This window comes from Carlito syrichta, unplaced genomic scaffold (assembly GCF_000164805.1).
Source record: "Carlito syrichta isolate Samal-C Ts95f unplaced genomic scaffold, Tarsius_syrichta-2.0.1 Scaffold311873, whole genome shotgun sequence".
NCBI classification, from domain to species: domain Eukaryota; kingdom Metazoa; phylum Chordata; class Mammalia; order Primates; family Tarsiidae; genus Carlito; species Carlito syrichta.
Window position 1 is genome coordinate 373,416 of NW_007255969.1, and position 20,224 is coordinate 393,639.

The 20,224-nt window shown below is 41.9% G+C and overlaps 1 protein-coding gene across 1 annotated transcript in view; it reads left to right on the plus strand.

Moving 5' to 3' along the window:
- The window catches only part of CASP8AP2 (caspase 8 associated protein 2), a 39,289-nt gene that overhangs the window by 10,782 nt on the left and 8,283 nt on the right, over positions 1-20,224 (plus strand). The window contains exons 3-6 of the mRNA XM_021718162.1: positions 2,328-2,396; positions 3,621-3,721; positions 4,569-4,643; positions 7,688-7,803. Of these exons, the coding sequence (XP_021573837.1) occupies positions 2,328-2,396; positions 3,621-3,721; positions 4,569-4,643; positions 7,688-7,803 (361 nt within the window). The remainder of the gene's footprint in view (positions 1-2,327; positions 2,397-3,620; positions 3,722-4,568; positions 4,644-7,687; positions 7,804-20,224) is intronic.

Consider the following 20,224-nt stretch of genomic DNA (forward strand, 5'->3'; position numbering starts at 1 on the left):
AAAAAAAAAAAAAAAAAAAATTTTTTTCAAGGAAAAAGCTACATTGCTAACTTCAGCTGCTGGATACAGCTGTTTTCATTTTTATGTATGATTGTCAAGTCCTTGTCCGTACATATATATTTTTTTGGCTAGTCAATAGTAGATGACTTATTATTATTATTATTATTATTATTATTTTTGAGTTGAAGTCTCACTCTGTCGCCCAGACTGGAGTGCAGTGTCCGCTCCCGGCCACTGCAGCCTCGACCTACTGGGCTCCGGCGATCCTTCCGCCTCAGCCTTCCAAGTAACTGGAACTACAGGCGCACACTGCCACGCCCAGCTAATTTTTTGATTTATTATAGAGATGAGGTCTCACCAAGTTGCCTACGTGGGTCTCGAACCCGCAGGTTCAGGCAATCCACTCACCTCAACCTCCCAAAGCGTTGGATTACAGGCTGCGCCACCAAGCCCGGCTTATGTTTTTTTTTTTTTTGGCATAAGAGTCTCACTCCATCACCCAGACCAGATAGCAGTGGCATACTCACGGCCACCACAGCCTTGACTGACTGGGCTCAGGTGATCCTTCCTCCTCAGTCTTCCAAGTAGCTTGGAACTCCAGGCGCGTGATACCATACCCAGTTAATATTTTGATTTATTGTAGAGCTGAGGTTTCACCAAGTTGCCCAGGCTGGTTTCGAACCTAGGAACTCAGGCAATTCTCTTACCTTGGCCTCCCAAAGTGCTGGGATTACAGGCTTAAGCCACTGCGTCCAACCTGAGGTTTTATTTTTTGAGACAGGTTCTTGTTCTTTCACCCAGACTGGAGTGCAGGGGCATGATTACTGCTTATTGCAGCTTTGATCTCTTAGGCTCAAGGAATCCTGCACCTCAACCTCCCAGTGGCTGGGACTATAGGCACACGCCACCATGCCTAGCTAAGTTATACACAATTTTTTTCTTGTAGAATCCATGGAGTCTTGCTGTGTTGCCCAGACTGGCCTCAAACTCTTGGCTTCATTCATTCTCCTGGCTTCCTGAAGTGCTGGGATTATAGGTGTGAATCACCGTGCCCAGCCCTCCGCCAAGATTTTCTGTGTAGTAATTTTGGATTTCATTTTTTATACTGTAAATGATATCTTATAGAGACACTGGATTCTACTATATTCCTCTGAAGAGTGTTGCTCTTTAGCAGGTATTTATTTTTTTGAGATAGACTCTCACTCTGTCACCCAGGCTGGAGTGTAGTGGCATACTCATGGCCACCACAGCCTCGACCTACTGGGCTTCAGGTAATCGTCCTGCCTCTGCCTTCCAAGTAGCTGGAGCCACAGGCATATGCCACCATGCCTGGCTAATTTTTTTTAAAAATTTACTATAGAGATGAGGTCTCGTCATATTGTTCAGGCTGGTCTTGAACCCCTGAGCTGAGGCAATCCTCTTGCCTTCACCTCCCAAAGTGCTGGAATTACAGGCTTAAACCACTGTGCCCAGCAGCAGGTATTTAATTTAGCTGAATTTGCACTCTGTCTCCCCTGTAATAGATAGCAACTGAGATATCTGTTCAGATAATTTAGCTTTAAGTGGCTTTTTTGGAGTTCGGCCCTTTCTTGGGGGATCACCCAGGGAGTTTGGCAGAATTTGGGGTCATCACCTTAGTGGATTCCTGGAATTCTCTCAGATTTTAGTTGCTATTGTCACTTAAAAGCTTTTTCTCTGACTTGTCAAGCTTTTAGGACTGCGGGTTTCCATCTGGGTCGTCACTGCCCAGTGTGGCCCCACCTAGGGCCAGTTCTTCAACCAGAAGCAGTAATAAAAGTTATAGGGAACTCATGCAGTGCTCCCTTCTTTCAGATGTTGTCTTTCCTTTGGTTTTCGCCTGTTGAATTTCTCCAGAACTCTTCAGATAGTTTCAAGTGTTTTGTTTAGCATTTATAGTGGCTACCGGCAGGATTATTGGTCTGATAGAAATTACTTTGCTATTGTTGGAATTGAAACCTGCTTACTAATATATTTTTGAAAATGAAATTTTTTGTTTTTTGAATTGGAGTCTCACTCGTATCACCCAGGCTGAAGTGCAGTGGCACGCTCACGGCCACTGCAGCCTCGATCTGTGGACTTAGGTGATCCTTCTGCTGCAAGCCTTCCAAGTAGCTGGAACTACAGGCCTGTACCACCATGCCCAGCTAATTTTTTTGATTTATTGTAGAGACAGGGTCTTAGTTGCCCAGGATGGCCTCGAACCTCTGGACTCAGGCAATCCTCTCGCCTCCCAAAGTGTTGCAGTTACAGGTGTGAGTGCCCTGCTCATAATGTCAGTTTTAACCAGTCTTTGCTTTTTCTTGCAGCTTCTCCTCTTAAAAATAATGATGAAGGCTCCCTGGACATATATGCAGGGTTGGACAGTGCTGTTTCTGGTATGTAAATTTCATAAAACAGTTCCAATTTTTTTGGTCAGTTTGTTGTTTTGTTACCCATTCTTGGTCTAACTGAGGTTTCTAAACTATTTGTCTGTTCTTTGAAATTACACTCAGGTAATTCTTTTTCTTGCCCCAAACTGGATCAGTACAATGAATTGCCACACACGTTTGTTATTCATCTAGATCTTTTTTTTTTTTGAGTCGAAGTCTCACTCTGTCGCCCAGATTGGAGTGCAGTGGCCGCTCCCAGCCACCGCAGCCTCAGCCTGCTGGGCTCTGGTGATCCTTCCACCTCAGCCTTCCAAGTAGCTGGAACTACAGGCATGTGCTACCATACCCTGCTAGTTTTTGATTTATTGTAGAGATGAGGTCTCACCAAGTTGCCCAGGCAGGTCTCGAACCCGCGGGCTCAGGCAATCCACTCACCTCAGCCTCCCAAAGTGTGGGATTATAGGCTGAGCCACCAAGCCCGGCTTTATCGAGATCTTTAATTGGGCCTGGTGCAAAAGTATTTTCTACCTTTGAAATGCAACTAGTGTTGATGTCTGTTTATATATTATTATTCATCTGTCATATGTTACATGACTTTAAGAGCATTTAAAAAGTGTAGTTACTATAAACATTTTCAAATGTATCAGTAGACATGATATGCAGAGAACATAATGACCTATCTGAATTAGAAAACTTTCCCATAATCAGATCTCTCAAAGTTTTTTGTTTTTTTTGTTTTTGGTTGGAGTCTCACTGTCGCCCAGACTGGAGAGCAGTGGCCGCTCCCAGCCACCACAGCCTTGATCTGCTGGGCTCCGGCAATCCTTCCACCTCAGCCTTCCAAGTAGCTGGAACTACAGGCGCACACTACCATACCTGACTAATTTTTTTTTATTTTTGTAGAGGTCTCACTATGTTGCCTAGGCTAGTCTGAAACTCCTGGGCTCAAGTAGTCCTCCCACCTGAGCTTCCCAAAGTGCTAGGATTACAGCCATGATCCACTGTGCTGAGCCCAAACCTTTCAAAGTTTTGAACTGTTATGATCTTCACACCTGACTTGTTGACACAGCTCTTTTAAGTAAACTGATATTCTAGCTGTCTGAAATCATTATACATGTGGGCTGTGAGAGAAGTGCAGTATGGGAGGTGGAGAAGTAGACACCACATCAAAGGGTGTAACAAGTATTTTAATGTAAGGGTTTTTGTTTTTGTTTGCTTATTTGTTTTTAGACAGTGGTTCCAAGTCCTGTGCGCCATCAAGAAATTGTTTGGATTTATATGAAGAAATCCTGACTGAAGAAGGAACTGCAAAGGAGGCAACATATAATGATGTATGGTTTGCCATAATTATTAAGGACAGTTATTGACCGTTTTGTAGCTTCTGAAGAGCCGTCTATTCAGCAAGTATTCTGTGTTGAGGAACTAGCTCTTAGGCTAAAAGAATATTTAAGTCAATTTCTGCCTTCAGACCTGCTTTTTTTTTTGAGTTGGAGTCTCGCTCCGTTGCCCAGACTCTGGAGTGGAGTGGCCGCTCCAGCCACCACAACCTCGACCCGCTGGGCTCCAGGGATCCTTCCGCCTCAGCCTTCCAAGTAACCAGAATTACAGACATGCGCTGCCACACCTGGCAGATTTTTTGATTTATTGTAGAAATGAGGTCTCGCTGCCCAAGCGGGTCTTGAATCCACGGGCTCAGGCAATCCACTCACCTCAGCCTCCCAAAGGTGCGGGATTACAGGCTGAGCCACCGAGCCCAGCTCAGACCTGCTTTTTAAAGGAATGTTTTCTGAATGCTTGTCTAAATTAGTCACACTTTTGTTTGACTAAATTTAAGTGTCTGAATATATAAAACCTCCAGAGGCAATCGATGTTATAACACTTTTTTCTTTTTTTGATTTGTACTCTTATGTTGTATGTTGCATAAAATGTTTCAAGATTTATGTTGTTTCTACTGCCTTTGAATTTTAAGGTTTAGAGGTTGAATGAAACTAAACACAGCACGTTATTGGTAGGCTAGACTTGAAAAACCTGTAATCTTACTAACTACTTCTTAGGAGAAGTAGATATCATGTACCCTTCTTAGTGGTTTGATATTCAAATTTTAAAATATTTTGAGATGTCATTTAAGCTAAGAAAATAATTTAGATGATGGTTGAATTAGTCCTTTTTATATTTTAGTTACAGGTAGAATATGGAAAATGCCAGCTGCAAATTAAAGAGCTGATGAAAAAGTTTAAGGAAATACAGACACAGGTAGGATTATAATGAATAGTTTTGTTTTAATTTAATTTATTTTTAAATTTTTTTGAGTTGAGTTCTCACTCTGTTGCTCAACTGGAGTGCAATGGCATGCTCATGGCCACCGCAGGCTCCACCTGCTGGGCTCACACGATCCTTCTGCCTCAACCTTCTAAATAGCTGGAACCACAGGTGTGTGCCACCACACCTGGATAATTTTTTTGATTTATTGTAGAGACGAGGTCTCACCAAGTTGCCCAGGCTGGTCTCAAACTTCTGGGCTTAGGCAATCCTTTCGCCTCTGCCTCCCAAGGTGCTGGGATTACAGGCGTGAACCACTATGTCCAGTGCTTCATTAATTTTAAATCAAAACTAAAAAATGTTGTTAGAAGTTAAGGCTGCTAGCTCACATCTATAATCCTAGCACTTTGGGAGGTCAAGGTGAGAGGACTGCTTGAGCCCAGGAGTTTAAGGCCAGCCTAGACAACATAGTGAGACCTTGTCTCTACAAAAAAAGTTTAAAAATTACCCGGGCATGGTGACGCACACCTATAGTTCCAGCTACTCAGGAGGCTGGTGCGGAAGGATCACCTGAGCCCAGGAGGTTGAGGATGCAGTTAGCTGTGATCATAACACTGCACTCCAGCCTTGACAACAGAGTGAGATCCCAATTTAAACAAAAAATAACAATAATAAGTTAAAATGTTAAAGTATTGGCAATTTATGAGGAAATTTTCTTTTTTCTTTCTTTTTTTTTTTTGAATTGGAGTCTTTATCGCCCAGGCTGCAGTGTAGTGGCATACTTATGGCCACCCCAGCATCAACATGCTGGGCTCCGGAGATCTTTAGTTGGAACTACAGACGCGTGCTACCACACCCAGCTACTTTTTTATTTACTGTAGAGACGAGGTCTTACCAAGTTGCCCGGGCTGGTCTCAAACCCATGGGCTTAGGCAATCCACTCGCCTCGGCCTCCCAAAATGCTGAGATTACAGGCTGAGCCATAGAACCTGGCCTCTTTTTTTTTTCTTTGAGTTGGAGTCACACTCAGTCGTTCAGGCTGGAGTGCAGTGTCATGCTCTTGGCCACCACGGCCTCGACCTGCTGAGCTCAGGTGATCTCTCTGGAACCTCAGCCTTCCAAGTAGCTGGAACTATAGGCATACACCCAGCCAGGAAGTTTTCATCTAGTATTAAATAAAGTAGCAAATCTGGCAAATTATTTCCTGAAATATTTCATTATTTCCTGAGTTGATGAAATTGATAGAGGAAAACTGATTTGGTAAATGACATTGACGCAAAAGATGTTAGACCAATTAATAGTTAAGTAATAGAAAATTTATAGAGATGATGACAAATGGATTAAAAGATAATGGTTTTGAGGAGCAAAGATATAGATTTAAAATGACTTTTGGGCCAGGTGTGGTGGCTCTACAATAAATAAAAAAATTAGCCATGTGTGTTGGTGCACACCTGTAGTTCTGGCTACTTGGAAGGCTGAGGCGGAAGGATCGCTGGAGCCCAGCAGGACAAGGCTGAGGTGGCCATGAGCAGCTTGCCACTGCACTCCAGCTTGGGCGACAGAATGAGACTCCAACTCCACAAAAAAGAAAAATGACTTTTGGCCATGCACAGTGGCTTATGCTTGTAATTCCAGCACTTTGGGAAGTGGAGAAGAGAGGAGCAAGAGGATTGCCTGAACCCAGCAGTTTGAGACCAGCCTGGGCAACTTGGTGAGACCTTGTCTGACAATAAAATCAAAAAGTTAGGCAGGCATGGTATTGTATACCTGTGATTCTAGCTTCTTGTAAGACTGAGGCAGAAGGATCGCCTGAGTGCAGCAGGTTGGGACTGGTGGCTGTGAGCATGCCACTGCACTCCAGCCTGGGTGACAGAGTGAGACTCAAACTCGAATGAATGGATAACTTTTAGGGGAAAAGTAGTGATGTCTTCACAGTTTTTACCAGAATGACCCTTTCTGTGATTGTGCTGCAAAAATCAGGAATATTGTGTCCTGTTCTGGTTTTTACTTTTTGGTGAAATTGTTTATCTTCCTTTCCCAAATTTCTCCTGAAAGAACCAGTCAACTCTAGATTCTTTTGTTTTCTGATAAGTAATACCCTTTTTCAAGTTTAAACTAGTTGTTATATTTAATACAGTTTTTACCATTTTTCTTTCCTTTTTTTTTTTTTTGAGATGATCTTGCTCTTTTGTCAGGCTGGAGTGTAGTGGCTCACTGTAGCCTCCAGCTCTCTCAAGCCATCCTCCCACCTGAGCCTCCTATGTAGCTGGGACTACAGGTGCAGGTCACCATGCCAGGTAATTTTTTTACTTTTTGAAGAGATGGTGCTCACTGTGTTGCCCAGGTTGGTCTTGTGGCCTCAAGTGATCCTCCTGCCTTCGCCTCTCAAAGTACTAGAATTACAGACTTCAGCCACCATACCTAACCTCATAATTATTTTCCATTTTCTTTTTCTTTTTCTTTTTGAGTTGGAGTCTCACTCTGTTGCCCAGGCTGGAGTACAGTAGCACTTTCTGGCCACTGCAGCATCTACCTGCTGGGCTCCGGCGATCCTTCCTCCTCAGCCTTCCGAGTAGCTGGAACTACAGGCGCGTGCTACCATGTCTGGCTAATTTTTTGATTTATTGTAGAGACAAGGTCTCGCCAAGTTGCCCAGGCTGGTCTCGAACCCGCAGGCTCAGGCAATCCACTTGTCTTGGCCTCCCATAGTGCTGGGATTACAGGCTGAACCACCGAGCCCAGCCTGTTTTCCATTTTCAAGATAATGATCCGAGCAATTTTTTTTCCTGCTGTTTATAGTTTTTTTTATTTTGATTCCTATTTTAAGTAGTTTCATTGTAAGTGAGTTTTTTCTGGTACTATGTCTTCTCTGAATCTCACCTTCTATGTAGTGGGAATAATAGTACTTCCCATAGGGTTTAAGGATTATACAAGATAAAGTGTGTGATGCTTGCATGTAGTTAGCATTCAGTAATTATTAGCTTATGTTAGTAATCCTGTAGATATGTACTTTATTAGTATATTTTGTGATATTTTAGAATTTCAGTTTAAAAAATGAAAACCAGTCTCTTAAGAAGAATATTTCAGCACTTATCAAAACTGCCAGAGTGGAAATAAACCGCAAGGATGAAGAAATAAACAATCTCCACCAAAGGTATAACTGAGGGGTGAAACTGTTATAAATTAAATGATGTTGGTATGTGGAATGTTTTTAACTTTGAGTGGAAAGATGAAAATCACGTGTTATTCAATATTTAAGGCTTTACTATAAGTAGGGAAGATATTGTAGTGGTGTTTTATCATAATGATAGGTATATGATTATTAATAAAACGTTACTATATACCTCTGACTATATTCAGTTTCCTAAAACACTGGTATCTTGCTCTGGTACTGTTTGCCCCTGAGAAGATGGTAGCATGTAAGTCATTGGTTTCTCTGGGTCCCCAGAAAATTAAAAAAATGTCAAGAGGGCATCTGTGCTCATATTTTTTGTAGATACATGGTCTCGGTATATTGCCTGGGCTTTTTGCTTAACATTCTTTTTTTCTAATAGAGACAAGTTCTCGCCAAGTTACTCGGGCTGGTCTCAAACCTGCGGGCTCAGGCAATCCACTTGCCTCCCAAAGTGCTGGGATTACAGGCTGAGCCACCGAGCCTAGCTGTTGTTTAAGTTTCAGTCTTCCCCCAGATCTAGTTCATTACCATGTTCTGTTTGTTTTTATGTCTTTATGGTTTCTCAAGTAATTTACTTGCCTTCATTCCCCTTTTTTTTCTTATTGATTTATTGTAGAGATGAAGTCTCACCAAGTTGCCCAGGCTGGTCTCGAACCTGCGGGCTCAGGCAATCCTTTTGTCTCGGCCTCCCAAATTGCTGGGATTATAGTTGTGAGCCACTGCACCCGGCCATTTTTTTCTTTTTTAATTCTTGGTAGAGACAGCATCTCACTGTGTTGCCAGTCTGGCCTCAAAACTCTTGGGCTCAAGCAGTCCTCTTTCCTCAGCTTCTCAAAGTGCTAGGATTATAGGCATGAGCTACCTGCATCTCTTTATTTCTGCTATCACTGCCATCTCATCTAAATTGGAAATGGTCTTTGTGCTGTATCTCTGCTCCCACTCTTGTTCTCTCTAGTCTCTGGTTTTTTTTTTTCTCAGTATTGCAACCCCGCGATGTTTTCTGAAACACAAGTCTGGACATCTTGCTATAACAAAAATCACCCTATTTCTCCACCCTTGATTGAAATACATCTATGCTGTCTCCTTTTTCATATGATAAAAGATTATAATCTTAACTTGACTCAGAAGGCTCTTCACAGTATTGTCCCAAATTAATTCTCAAGACTGTCCTCAATGCTTACCTTTGCCCTAGGTGTCACAGCACTGGTATAGCTCTGGACTTTTAGTTCTTGACTGTTCTTTACCTGAATACCTGTTCATCCTTAGGTCTCAACTTAACCATCTTTTTCACAGGGGATGCTTGTCTTTTCCCCCTAAATTTGTATCTTCTTGTACAGTTACAGTTTTTCAAATTGTGAAAGGATTTCTTTTTTTCTTTTTTTCAATTTTGAGTTGGAGTCTCACTCTGCTCCAGGCTAGAGTGCAGTGGCACGCTCATGGCCACCACAGCCTTGACCTGCTGGGCTCCAGCGATCCTTCTGCCTCAGCCTTTCAAGTAGCTGGAGCTCCAGGCGCACACTACCACATCCGGCTAATTTTTGATTTATTGTAGTGACATCTCACCAAGTTGCCCGGGCTGGTCTCAGGCGGTCTGCTCGCCTCGGCCTCCCAGAGTGCTGGGATTACAGGCTGAGCCACCAAGCCCGACCAGGATTTCTTGATTAGTATCTTTCTGTTCTGCTAGACTAAGCTTCATGGAGCAGAGACCACGTCTGTGTCCTCACCATTTTTTCAAGCCCCTAAGACAGTGCCTTGTACATGGTAGATACTCAATAAGTGATGGAAGAGTGAATGCAGGCAGTCCCATGGTGTGCACCACTTGGCGTTATAGAGTAAGGCTTCACTTAGGTCTTTTCAAAATAAAGACAGTTGTGTACAGTTACTATCCTAATTGCCTGCAGTGCAGCTAGTATACTGGCTTCTGAATTGTTGGGGAAATTTTATATATATATTTGAGTCTTATTTAGGAAAGGGGCATGATGTTTGTACAGGTGGAAAGAGAAACTGGGTGAGTAAATGATGGACTTTACCTCATTGGATTTTTTTTGGTTTTTTTGAGTTGGAGTCTCTGTCACCCGGGCTGGAGTGTAGCAGGGCACCCTCATGGCCACTGCAGTCTCAATTTGCTAAGCTCAGGCTATCCTTCCTCCTCAGCATTCCAAGTGGCTGGAGTCACAGGTGTGTGCCACCATGCCCGGCTAATTTTATTTTTTGTGGAGACGAGGTCTTGCCTAGTTGCCCAGGCTGGTCTTGAACTTCTGGGCTCAAGCAGTTGTCTTATCTCAGCCTCCCAAAGTGCTAGGATTATAGGTGTGAGCCATTGTGCTCAGCTTAATTTTAGCAAAATTAATCAGATTTTTTTTTTTTTTTAATGGTTAGTTCACATATCCCCAGTGGTCTCAAAGGTATTGTCTAGTGGTTGATTGATTGAGTCAGTATCTGTATTTGTTTCCTAGGGTTACTATAACTAAAGTACCACAAATTGGGTGTCCTAAACAATGGAAATTTGTCTCACAATTCTGAAGGCTAGAAGTCTAAAATCAAGGTGCCACAGCAGAGTTAGTTTTATCTGAGGGCTCTAAGGGAAGGATCTGTTTCAGGCCTTTCTTCTTTGCTTGTAGCTAGTTGTCTTTTTCCTACCTTTCTTACTGGTTGGTTGATTTATTAATCTTGAGAGATAGGGTCTTGATTTGTTGCCTGGACTGGAGTGCAGTGGTGGGATCGTAGCTTACTTTAACCTCAAAGCCCTGGACTCAAGTGACCACCTTGCCTCATCCTCCTGAGTAGCTGGGACTACAGGTGCACGCCACCATGCCTAGCTAATTAAAAAAAAATATTGTTTGAGACTGGGGTCTTTGTTGTACAGGCTAATCTTGAACTCCTAGCATCAAGTGATCCTTTCACCTCAGTCTCCCAAAGTGCTGGGATTACAGGCATGAGCCACTGTGCCCAGCCCCTATGTTTCTTTGTGTCATCTTCCTTCTATGTGTGTCTCTGTGTCCAAATTTCCCCTTTTTATAAGGGCACCAGTTATATTGGATTAAGATCCACTTTTATGTCCTTACTTTAACTTGATTACCTCTGTAAAGACCTTGTCTCCAGTAATATCATATTCTGAAGTACGGTGGGTTAGGACTTCAGATCATGGATTTGGTGGAGGGGGAGGACACAGTTCAACCCATCAGAGGATCCATAGAAGAGCTGCATCTTGCTTTAGGTGGCATGTCTCCTAGATCATCTTTTATAATAATCTTCCTATATTTCTGTTTTTTTAAGTTTTGGGTTTTCCTACACATCTAATACAGATTAGGAATAGACTTATGAAAATTCAGGGAAATTATGGAAGTTCAGGAAGATGAACTTAATATAAAAAGCAAAAATGAGTTTTCTGTATTTTATTTATTGCTAGAAACCTACCAGTTTTTTTTAACAGTAAGTATATACTGTTCTCCTAGGAAAGAATCACAACTCTGTATTTCATTTTATTTTATTTTATTTATTTAATTTTTTTTTGAGTTGGAGTCTCACTCTGTCACCCAGACTGGAGTGCAGTGGCCGCTCCCGGCCACCGCAGCCTTGACCTGCTGGGCTCTGGCGATCCTTCTGCTTCAGCCTTCCAAGTAGCTGGAACTACAGGCGCGCGCTACCACACCCGGCTAATTTTTTGATTTATTGTAGAGATGAGGTCTCGGCAAGTTGCCCAGGTGGGTCTCAAACCCGCGGGCTCAGGCAATCCACTCACCTCAGCCTCCCAAAGGCGTGGGATTACAGGCTGAGCCACTGAGCCCGGCCTGTATTTCATTTTATAATACTTTAAGATGGCTGTTGATGCTTTGGCTTACTATGGGATTACATGTGAAACAGAAAACTAGGATAGGGAATTACATAGAATTCTACTTTGGTCATGTCTGTTCCAGCAAGTTTTCACTTTTCCCTCTGGTTTAGTTGGACTAGAGTGAATGAGGGCAGGAAAAATAATGTCATTTGTTCTAAAAGAAGTGAACTTGTGGTTAGTTTGGGAGCTGGGTACCTGGGGTAAAACAAGACTAAAAGACACTGGCAAGTGCTGAGATAGAGATCTGACAGGTCCTCAAAACTCCTTTGAACAAAGCAAGAGAGAGAGCTCTTTGTTTTGAAAACCAGCTAGAAACTGGTAAATTCTTAATCACAAATTACATATATGAATAAAATTTGGAGTACTATTAAATTTCAATTAACTTTGTTTTTGTTATTCTATTTCTCAATAGATTGTCTGAGTTTCCACATTTTCGAAATAATCATAAAATCTCAAGGACATCAGATACAGTTAAAACAAAAGATTTAAAATCTAGATCTCCTCATTTGGATGATTGTTCAAAGACTGATAACAGAGTCAAAAATGATGCTCCTAAAGATGCACATTATAGCACTTCACTGCCAATCCTGGGAAAGGAAGGAAAATCACATTCTGAAAAAAAGAGCACTTCACATTTGCCTACATCTGCCGAGAAACACTGCACCAATGGCATTTGGCCACGTTCCCATTATCAGGTTGGTGAGGGTAGCTCCAATGAGGATAATAGAAGAGGGAGAAAAGATACCAGACACAGCCAGTATAGCAGAGGAACTGACAGAATACGAAAAGACTTAGTTACTAGCTGTGGAGATAGTGAACAAAGGAATACAGAGGCTAGTCAGAGGCTACAAGGACATCCTGAGAAATACAGTAAAGGTGAGCCAAAGGCTGAAAGCAAAAATTCAAAGTTTAAAAGTAACTCAGATTCCAACGGTAAAAGTGAACGCATTAGCTCTTCTTGGGAGGAGAAAGAGAACCCTAGAGAAAGACCACACACTCGAATAGAATCTCAAAGTGACAAAAAACTAGAAAGACAAAGTGAAAGATCACAAAATACAAATAGAAAAGAGCTTAAGTCACAGGATAGAGAAGAGCGAAAAGTTGATCAAAAACCTCAGGCTGTAGTAAAGGACCAGGATCATTGGAGAAGATCTGAACGAGCATCGCTTCCTCATTCCAAGAATGAAGTAACAAAATCTTATCATAATTCAAGTAAATACCATCTAGAAGAGAGAAGAAGAAGGGAAGATTGTAAAAGAGATAGGGGTGTAAATAATCATAGTTTTCATAGTTTTATGAGTCCATCTTCTCTTTCAAGCAGGACTCATAAACACACTGACTCCAAGGAAGTTGATGTGCACCAGTGGGACAATGCATCTTTAAAAGCAGAAAGGCATAGAACTGAAGAGAAGAGGAAAAGAGAACGAGAAAGCAAAGAAGAAAACAGGCATATGAGAAATGAAAAAAGAATACCTGTAGAACATTTGGAGAAGACTAGTAAAGAAACTAAGAAAACCACTACTGATTTAAAGAGACAGAATGAGCCAAAAAGTAATAAAAAGGGTGAGGTCTCTACTGATGAAGTTTCTGAAGGAGCGGAGAATAAAGAGCTTGCAGTGAAAGCTGACGGTAGTCCATGTGAAACAACAAACAAAGACTTAAAGTTGAGTTTTATGGAAAAATTGAACTTAACTCTTTCTCCCGCTAAAAAGCAGCCTGTTTCTCATGATGATCAGCATAAAATACCTGATGCACCCAAGTCCAGTGGTGTATATGATTTGGAGTCTTCAGTGCAGGCTAAAACAGTGACATTTGTTTCCTCTGTTAGTGAACATATCATGGGGGAAACCAAATCACAGGATCTGGAACCAAAGTTTGCTCTTCCAGCAGTTTCTGAACCCAGGATCAGTATTGCAGAAAGCAAAATGGAAGATGAAAATAGTTTGTTAGTTAAGTCTGTTGAGATTGCTGTGCGTTATGAAGTGTCTGTCTGTGGTACAGAGACTTCCTTCTCAGCACCTGTGGAAATGGTACAAACAGAATCCTTTTTTCCGTCATCAACAGAAATAAAGGAAATCATTAATAGTTCAAGGGCAGCAGCTTCTGTGGTAACGGATGTATTACAGACTGACGTTTCTCAGAACTTTGGCTTAGAATTGGATACCAAAAAAAATGATGAGTTAAATTCTTGTGATATTTCTGAAGGTATGGAAATTAAGGTAGCTCTTTCATCAAAAGTGACTGAAAACAGTGAAAGCATTTTGCAGTCTTCAATTGAAGAAGCTGACATTTTGCCAATAATCCTTTCAGAAGATGGTAACCCTAAATTTGAGCCTTCTCTTATCGATACACCATTGGTTGAGAATAAATCTTGTCTTTTGGAGCCTTGCTTACCTAAAGAGACTCTAGAATCTTCATTTCAGCAGACTGAGTTAATGGACCACAGAATGGAAATTGGTGAAACAAACTCAGTATATCAAGATGATGATAACTCAGTTTTGAGCATTGACCTTAATCACCTGAGACCTATTCCAGAAGCCATCAGTCCTCTGAATAGTCCAGTGAGACCTGTAGCAAAAGTTCTTAGAATGGAAAGCCAACCTCAAGTTGCATTATCTAACAACAGTCATAAAGGTAATAGTTTATGTTATATAACTTATCTTTTTGTGAGAATGTAAAATATATAAGCAAGATAAATTCGTGCTTTTTTGAGAACACAAAAATAACATTCAGACCCCAGAGTTAACTAGAAATACACACTGAGCCTTTAGTCTAAATTTAAGTAATTATTCTTTTTTGTTTTTTCTTTGAGTTGGAGTCTCACTGTCACCCAGACTGGAGTACAGTGGCCGCTCCTGGCCACTGCAGCCTCAACTTGCTGGGCTCCAGCGATCCTTCCGCCTCAAATTTGAGTAATTTTTAATTATCTATACAAAAAAAGGGAGTGGTAGGACAGGTTGTTTCAAATACTCTTTATTTGCTTTCAGATGTATTTTGTTCAAATGCTATCATCAAATGGCGTAGAGTTGGTGGTGCTGCTAAAGTGAAGTCAAGATATACTGAATAATTGATTGGTGATTATCCAAATGACCAAACTCTACACTTGTTAGATAACTGAGCACTTTTTTGTGTGTCTGGGTCTCATTCTGTTGCCCGGGGTGGGCATACTCAAGCCTCACTTCATCATCAACCTCTTGGGTTAAAGTGATCCTTCCACCTCTGCCTCCTGAGTAGCAAGGACTACAGGTGTGTGCCACCACAGCTGGCTAGCTTTTTGATTTTTTTTTTTGTTTTTTTTTTTTGAGTTGGTGTCTCACTCTGTCGCCCAGACTGGAGTGCAGTGGCTGCTCCCGGCCACTGCAGCCTCGACCTGCTGGGCTCCAGCGATCCTTCCGCCTCAGCTTTCCAAGTAGCTGGAATTATAGGCACGCACTATCACGTCCGGCTGATTTTTTGATTTATTGTAGAAATGAGGTCTCACTGCCTACGGGGTCTCGAACCCGCGGGCTCAGGCAATCCACTCACCTCAGCCTCCCAAAGGCTCAGGATTACAGGTTGAGCCACCGAGCCCGGCTGCTTTTTGATTTTTTATAGAGATGAGGTCTTGCTTTGTTGCCTAGGCTGGAACCTGAGCAATTTTTTGTTGTTTGTTTTTTTGAGTTGGCGTCTCACTCTGTTGCAAGGGCTGGAGTGCAGTGACACACTCACAGCCACAATGGCCTTGACCTACTGGGCTCAGGTGATCCTTTTGCCTCAGCCTTCCAAGTAGCTGGAACCACATGTGTGCACCACCATGCCCGGCTAATTTTTTGATTTATTGTAGAGACAAGGTCTTACCAAGTTGCCCAGTCTGGTTTCAAACCCCCAGTCTCAGGCAGTCCTCTCTTTGGCCTTCCAAAGTGCTAGGTTTACAGGCTTGAGCCACCACACCCAGCCTTTCTGAGCATTTTTTTAAGACCTATAAAACCCAGGGACACAAGTATTAGGCATTAGCATTCTGCTTATTTTTTTTTTTTTGAGTCGGAGTCTCACTCTGTCACCCAGACTGGAGTGCAGTGGCTGCTCCCGGCCACCACAGCCTCGACCTGCTGGGCTTTGGCAATCCTTCCGCCTCAGCCTTCCAAGTAGCTGGAACTACAGGCGTGCGCTACCACGCCCGGCTAATTTTTGATTTATTGTAGAGATGAGGTCTCACTGCCCAGGCGGGTCTCGAACCCACGGGCTCAGGCAGTCCACTCATCTCAGCCTTCCAAGGCGCGGGATTACAGGCTGAGCTACCGGGCCTGGCTGCCTTCTGCTTATTTTAAAAAGCCATTAAAACAATGAGTTTTGGAAGGCTGAGGCGGAAGGATCGCCGGAGCCCAGCAGGTAGAGGCTGTGGTGGCCAGGAGCGTGCCACTGCACTCCAGTCTGAGTGACAGAGTGAGACTCCAACTCAAAAAAAGAAACAAGCCGGGCTTGGTGGCTCAGCCTGTAATCCCACGCCTTTGGGAGGCTGAGGTGAGTGGATTGTCTGAGCCTGCGGGTTTGAGACCCGCCTGAGCAACTTGGTGAGACCTCATCTCTACAATAAATAAAAAATTAGCTGGGCGTGGTAGTACACGCTGCACTCCAGTCTGGGTGACAGACTGAGACTCCAACTCAAAAACAAAAACAAAAAAGAATGATTTGCCTTAGTATTAAAATTTTTGTTATATTTAACATGGAAGTAATATGTTGTATTTAACATGTATATATAACATGCTATATTTAATATTTAGGATTCAAGGTCATTGGATTTCAATATACTTTTAACTTTTCTTTTTTTTTTTTTGAGTTGGAGTCTCACTCTGTTGCCCAGGCTGGAGTGCAGTGGCTGCTCCCGGCCACTGCAGCCTTGACCTGCTGGGCTCCAGCGATCCTTCCGCCTCAGCCTTCCGAGTAGCTGGAACTACAGGCGCACGCTACCACACCCAGCTAAACTTTTAACTTTTCTAGATGTGTTTAATATACTTTTCTTTTCCACAGATGAGTCTTCACCCAGTTCAGCTCATTCTACTTCCAAGAGTCAATCTGATCTCAATAAGGAAAATCAAAAGCCAGTTTGCAAATCTGACACAAATACAGAAGCAGAAACTCATAAGAATTCATCTTTAGATGAATTAGAAGAAGGAGAAATTATAAGTGATGATGAAAAACCTAAGCCACAAAAAAGTACCAAGCCTAGAGCTTCTGCTGAAGTGCAGAACTCAGAGGCTATCTCAGGAATAAGGAAAAGTACTGTGCATTTGGATAAAGACAATAGGAAAACATCTGTAAAAATCCATCAGAACAATAGCAAATGGAATAAAAGACCTAGTAAATCTAGCAGATCTTCAAAAACAGAGAAGAAAGATAAAACAATGAGTACTTCCAGCTTGGAAAAAATAGTTCCAATTATTGCTGCACCCTCTTCTATACGAGAGATTATGCACATGTTACAAATGATAAGACAACATATAAGGGAAAATTACATGAAATTCAAGGTTAAATTTTCATTAATACAATTTCATAGAATTATTGAGTCAGCAATTTTGAGTTTCACATCACTAATTAAACACCTCAACTTATCCAGAATCTCTAAATCAGTGACCACTTTACAGAAGAGTCTCTGTGATGTTATAGAATCTAAACTTAAGCAAGTTAAAAAGAATGGCATTGTTGATCGTTTATTTGAACAGCAATTACGAGATATGAAAAAAAAGTTATGGAAGTTTGTAGATGAACAACTTGATTATTTGTTTGCAAAGCTTAAGAAAATCTTAGTAAAGTTTTGTGATTCCATAAACTTTGGAAATGGTAGTGATGAAGGGAAACTTGAGAAAACTCATAAAGAGAAAGCACAAGCACAGTATTCAAATTGTCAGAAGGGGAATGCAAACAACTCCAACAAAGAAACATTAAAAGAAAAATCACCAAAATCAGAAGAGGCTATTCATTATAAGTCTTTACTGGGATATAAAAAATCTGAGGAGAAATACCAAGACCAAAACAACTCCAGTATGAACACAGTAAAGCATGACATTAAAAAAAATCTTACCACCTGCTTTGATAATATAAAGAACTCTCAATCTGAAGAGAACTCCTTGGAACTACACTGCCCAAGCACCCCAAAGCCAGGAAGAAACGAAGGAAGCAGCTTGGAGGATGCACAGACATCCCAGCATGCGGTTTTGAAGCCAGAACGTAGTTTCGAGATTCTTACTGAACAGCAAGCATCTAGCCTTACTTTTAATTTAGTGAGTGATGCACAGATGGGTGAGATATTTAAAAGTTTGTTGCAAGGTTCGGACCTTTTAGACAGCGGCGTCAACTGTACGGAAAAAAGTGAGTGGGAGCTCAAGACTCCAGAGAAGCAGCTGCTCGAAAGTCTTAAGTGTGAGTCTATACCAGCCTGTACAGCAGAAGAGCTAGTTTCAGGGGTGGCTTCTCCTTGTCCTAAAATGAGTAGTGATGATAATTGGTCATTACTGTCGTCTGAAAAAGGACCATCTCTGTCTTCAGGGCTTTCGTTGCCAGTTCATCCTGATGTATTGGATGAAAGTTGTATGTTTGAAGTGTCAGCTAACCTAGCTTTAAGTAAAGATAATGGATGTAGTTCAGAAAAGAGCAAACCCTGCATTTCTTCCATACTTCTTGAAGATCTAGCCGTCTCTTTAACAGTTCCATCACCTCTGAAGTCAGATGGTCATCTCAGTTTTTTAAAGCCTGAAGTTTTGTCTTGTTCAACTCCTGAAGAAGTTATTAGTGCCCATTTTAGTGAAGATGCCTTACTTGAGGAAGAGGATGCATCTGAGCAAGATATTCATTTAGCTCTAGAGTCTGATAATTCAAGCAGTAAATCAAGTTGTTCTTCATCATGGACAAGCCGGTCTGTTGCTCCAGGCTTTCAGTACCACCCTAATCTACCCATGCATGCTGTCATAATGGAAAAGTCCAACGATCATTTTATTGTGAAAATACGACGTGCAGCACCATTTACCTCTCCTGGTGTTAAACAGAGTGTGATTCCTGATGAGCCATTGACACCTTTGCCCATAGTTGGAAAGGATGCTGATGAAGCAGGAGAGAAAGAATATATTTCATGTCAGAACACAGTTTTTAAATCTGTGGAAGAATCAGGGAATTCTAACAAAAGTGCTGATAGCAGTAAATCATCTCATGAAGGACAGAACTGTATGATACAAACTCAGGTTCCTGATATATATGAATTTCTTAAAGATGCCTCAGGTAAGGTGAGTCATGGTGATGACGTGGCTGGTGAATGTTTCAAGTTGCATCAAGCATGGGAACCAAAAGTACCTGAAAGCATTGAAGAATTGCCTTCAATGGAAGAAATCTCGCACTCTGAAGATCATCTTCCAAACTCATACATAGACCTAACAAAAGATCCAGTCACTGAAACCAAAAACTTGGGGGATTTCATGGAAGTAACAGTTTTAAATATCGATCAGTTGGAATGTTCTGGAGGCAATTTAGATCAAAATTCTAAAATACTAGGCAATTCTTTGCAACCTGATACCGTAGGTGCTTTCATTGATTTGACCCAAGATGCTTCAAGTGAGAGCAAAAATGAAGGTTATCATCCTGAGGTAGCTGTTGATGACTTGGGGTGTCAGGTGATATGTGTAGATGAAGATAACTGTAAGGAAGAAAAGGTACAAATTGCAAACAGGCCTTTGGAATGCGTTGTTGGAGACACCTATATCGATCTGACCACAGAATCTCCCAGTTCATGTGAAATGAAAAAGGAGGATTTAAAATCAGAGCCGACGTCAAATTGTGATAGTTCAGAACTGCCAGGGACTTTGGATAATGCTCACAAAAAGAGAAAAAACCTTACTGATTTAAGTCATTCTCAGAAAAAACAAAAAAAGGAAACAGACTTAACCAGTAGGGGAAAAACCAAGAAACTTCGTCAGGATTCTTGTGAGAATGGGGATGTTCACCGAAAGAAGGTGACTAAGAAAAAAGCTCCTACAGTGAATGAAGATCCTTCATTAAAGACAACTGCGGGGATGCAGGGTTCGCCAGCAGCTCCTGCCGCTTCTCCTGCAAGCCTTTCTGCAAAGAACGTTGTTAAAAAGAAGGGAGAAATTATAGTTTCGTGGACAAGGTAAGGATCTTTGGAGATGTTTAAATTGCCAGGAAGTTTTGAGAGGTCTGCAATCTAATCTGCCTTCATGCTTTCATCCCATCCTGAAGTAAGGAAAATGATTACTTCAAAAGTGGCCAAGGTTAGTTGTAGATAAATCCCAGGATACAATGCAATTGTACTGTGGAACAGTCTAGAGCAGTGGCTCGTAACCAGGGGTGTGCAGTACCACCATGGATAGAGCTTTTCTTTTCTTTTCTTTTTTTTTTGAGTCGCCCAAACCAGAGTGCAGTGGCTACTCCCGGCCACCGCAGCCTTGACCTGCTGAGCTCCGGTGATCCTTCCGCCTCAGCCTTCCGAGTATCCGGAACTACAGGCGTGCGCTACACCTCCCGGATGATTTTCTGATTTATTGTACGGATGAGGTCTCCCTGCTCAGGTGGGTCTCAAAC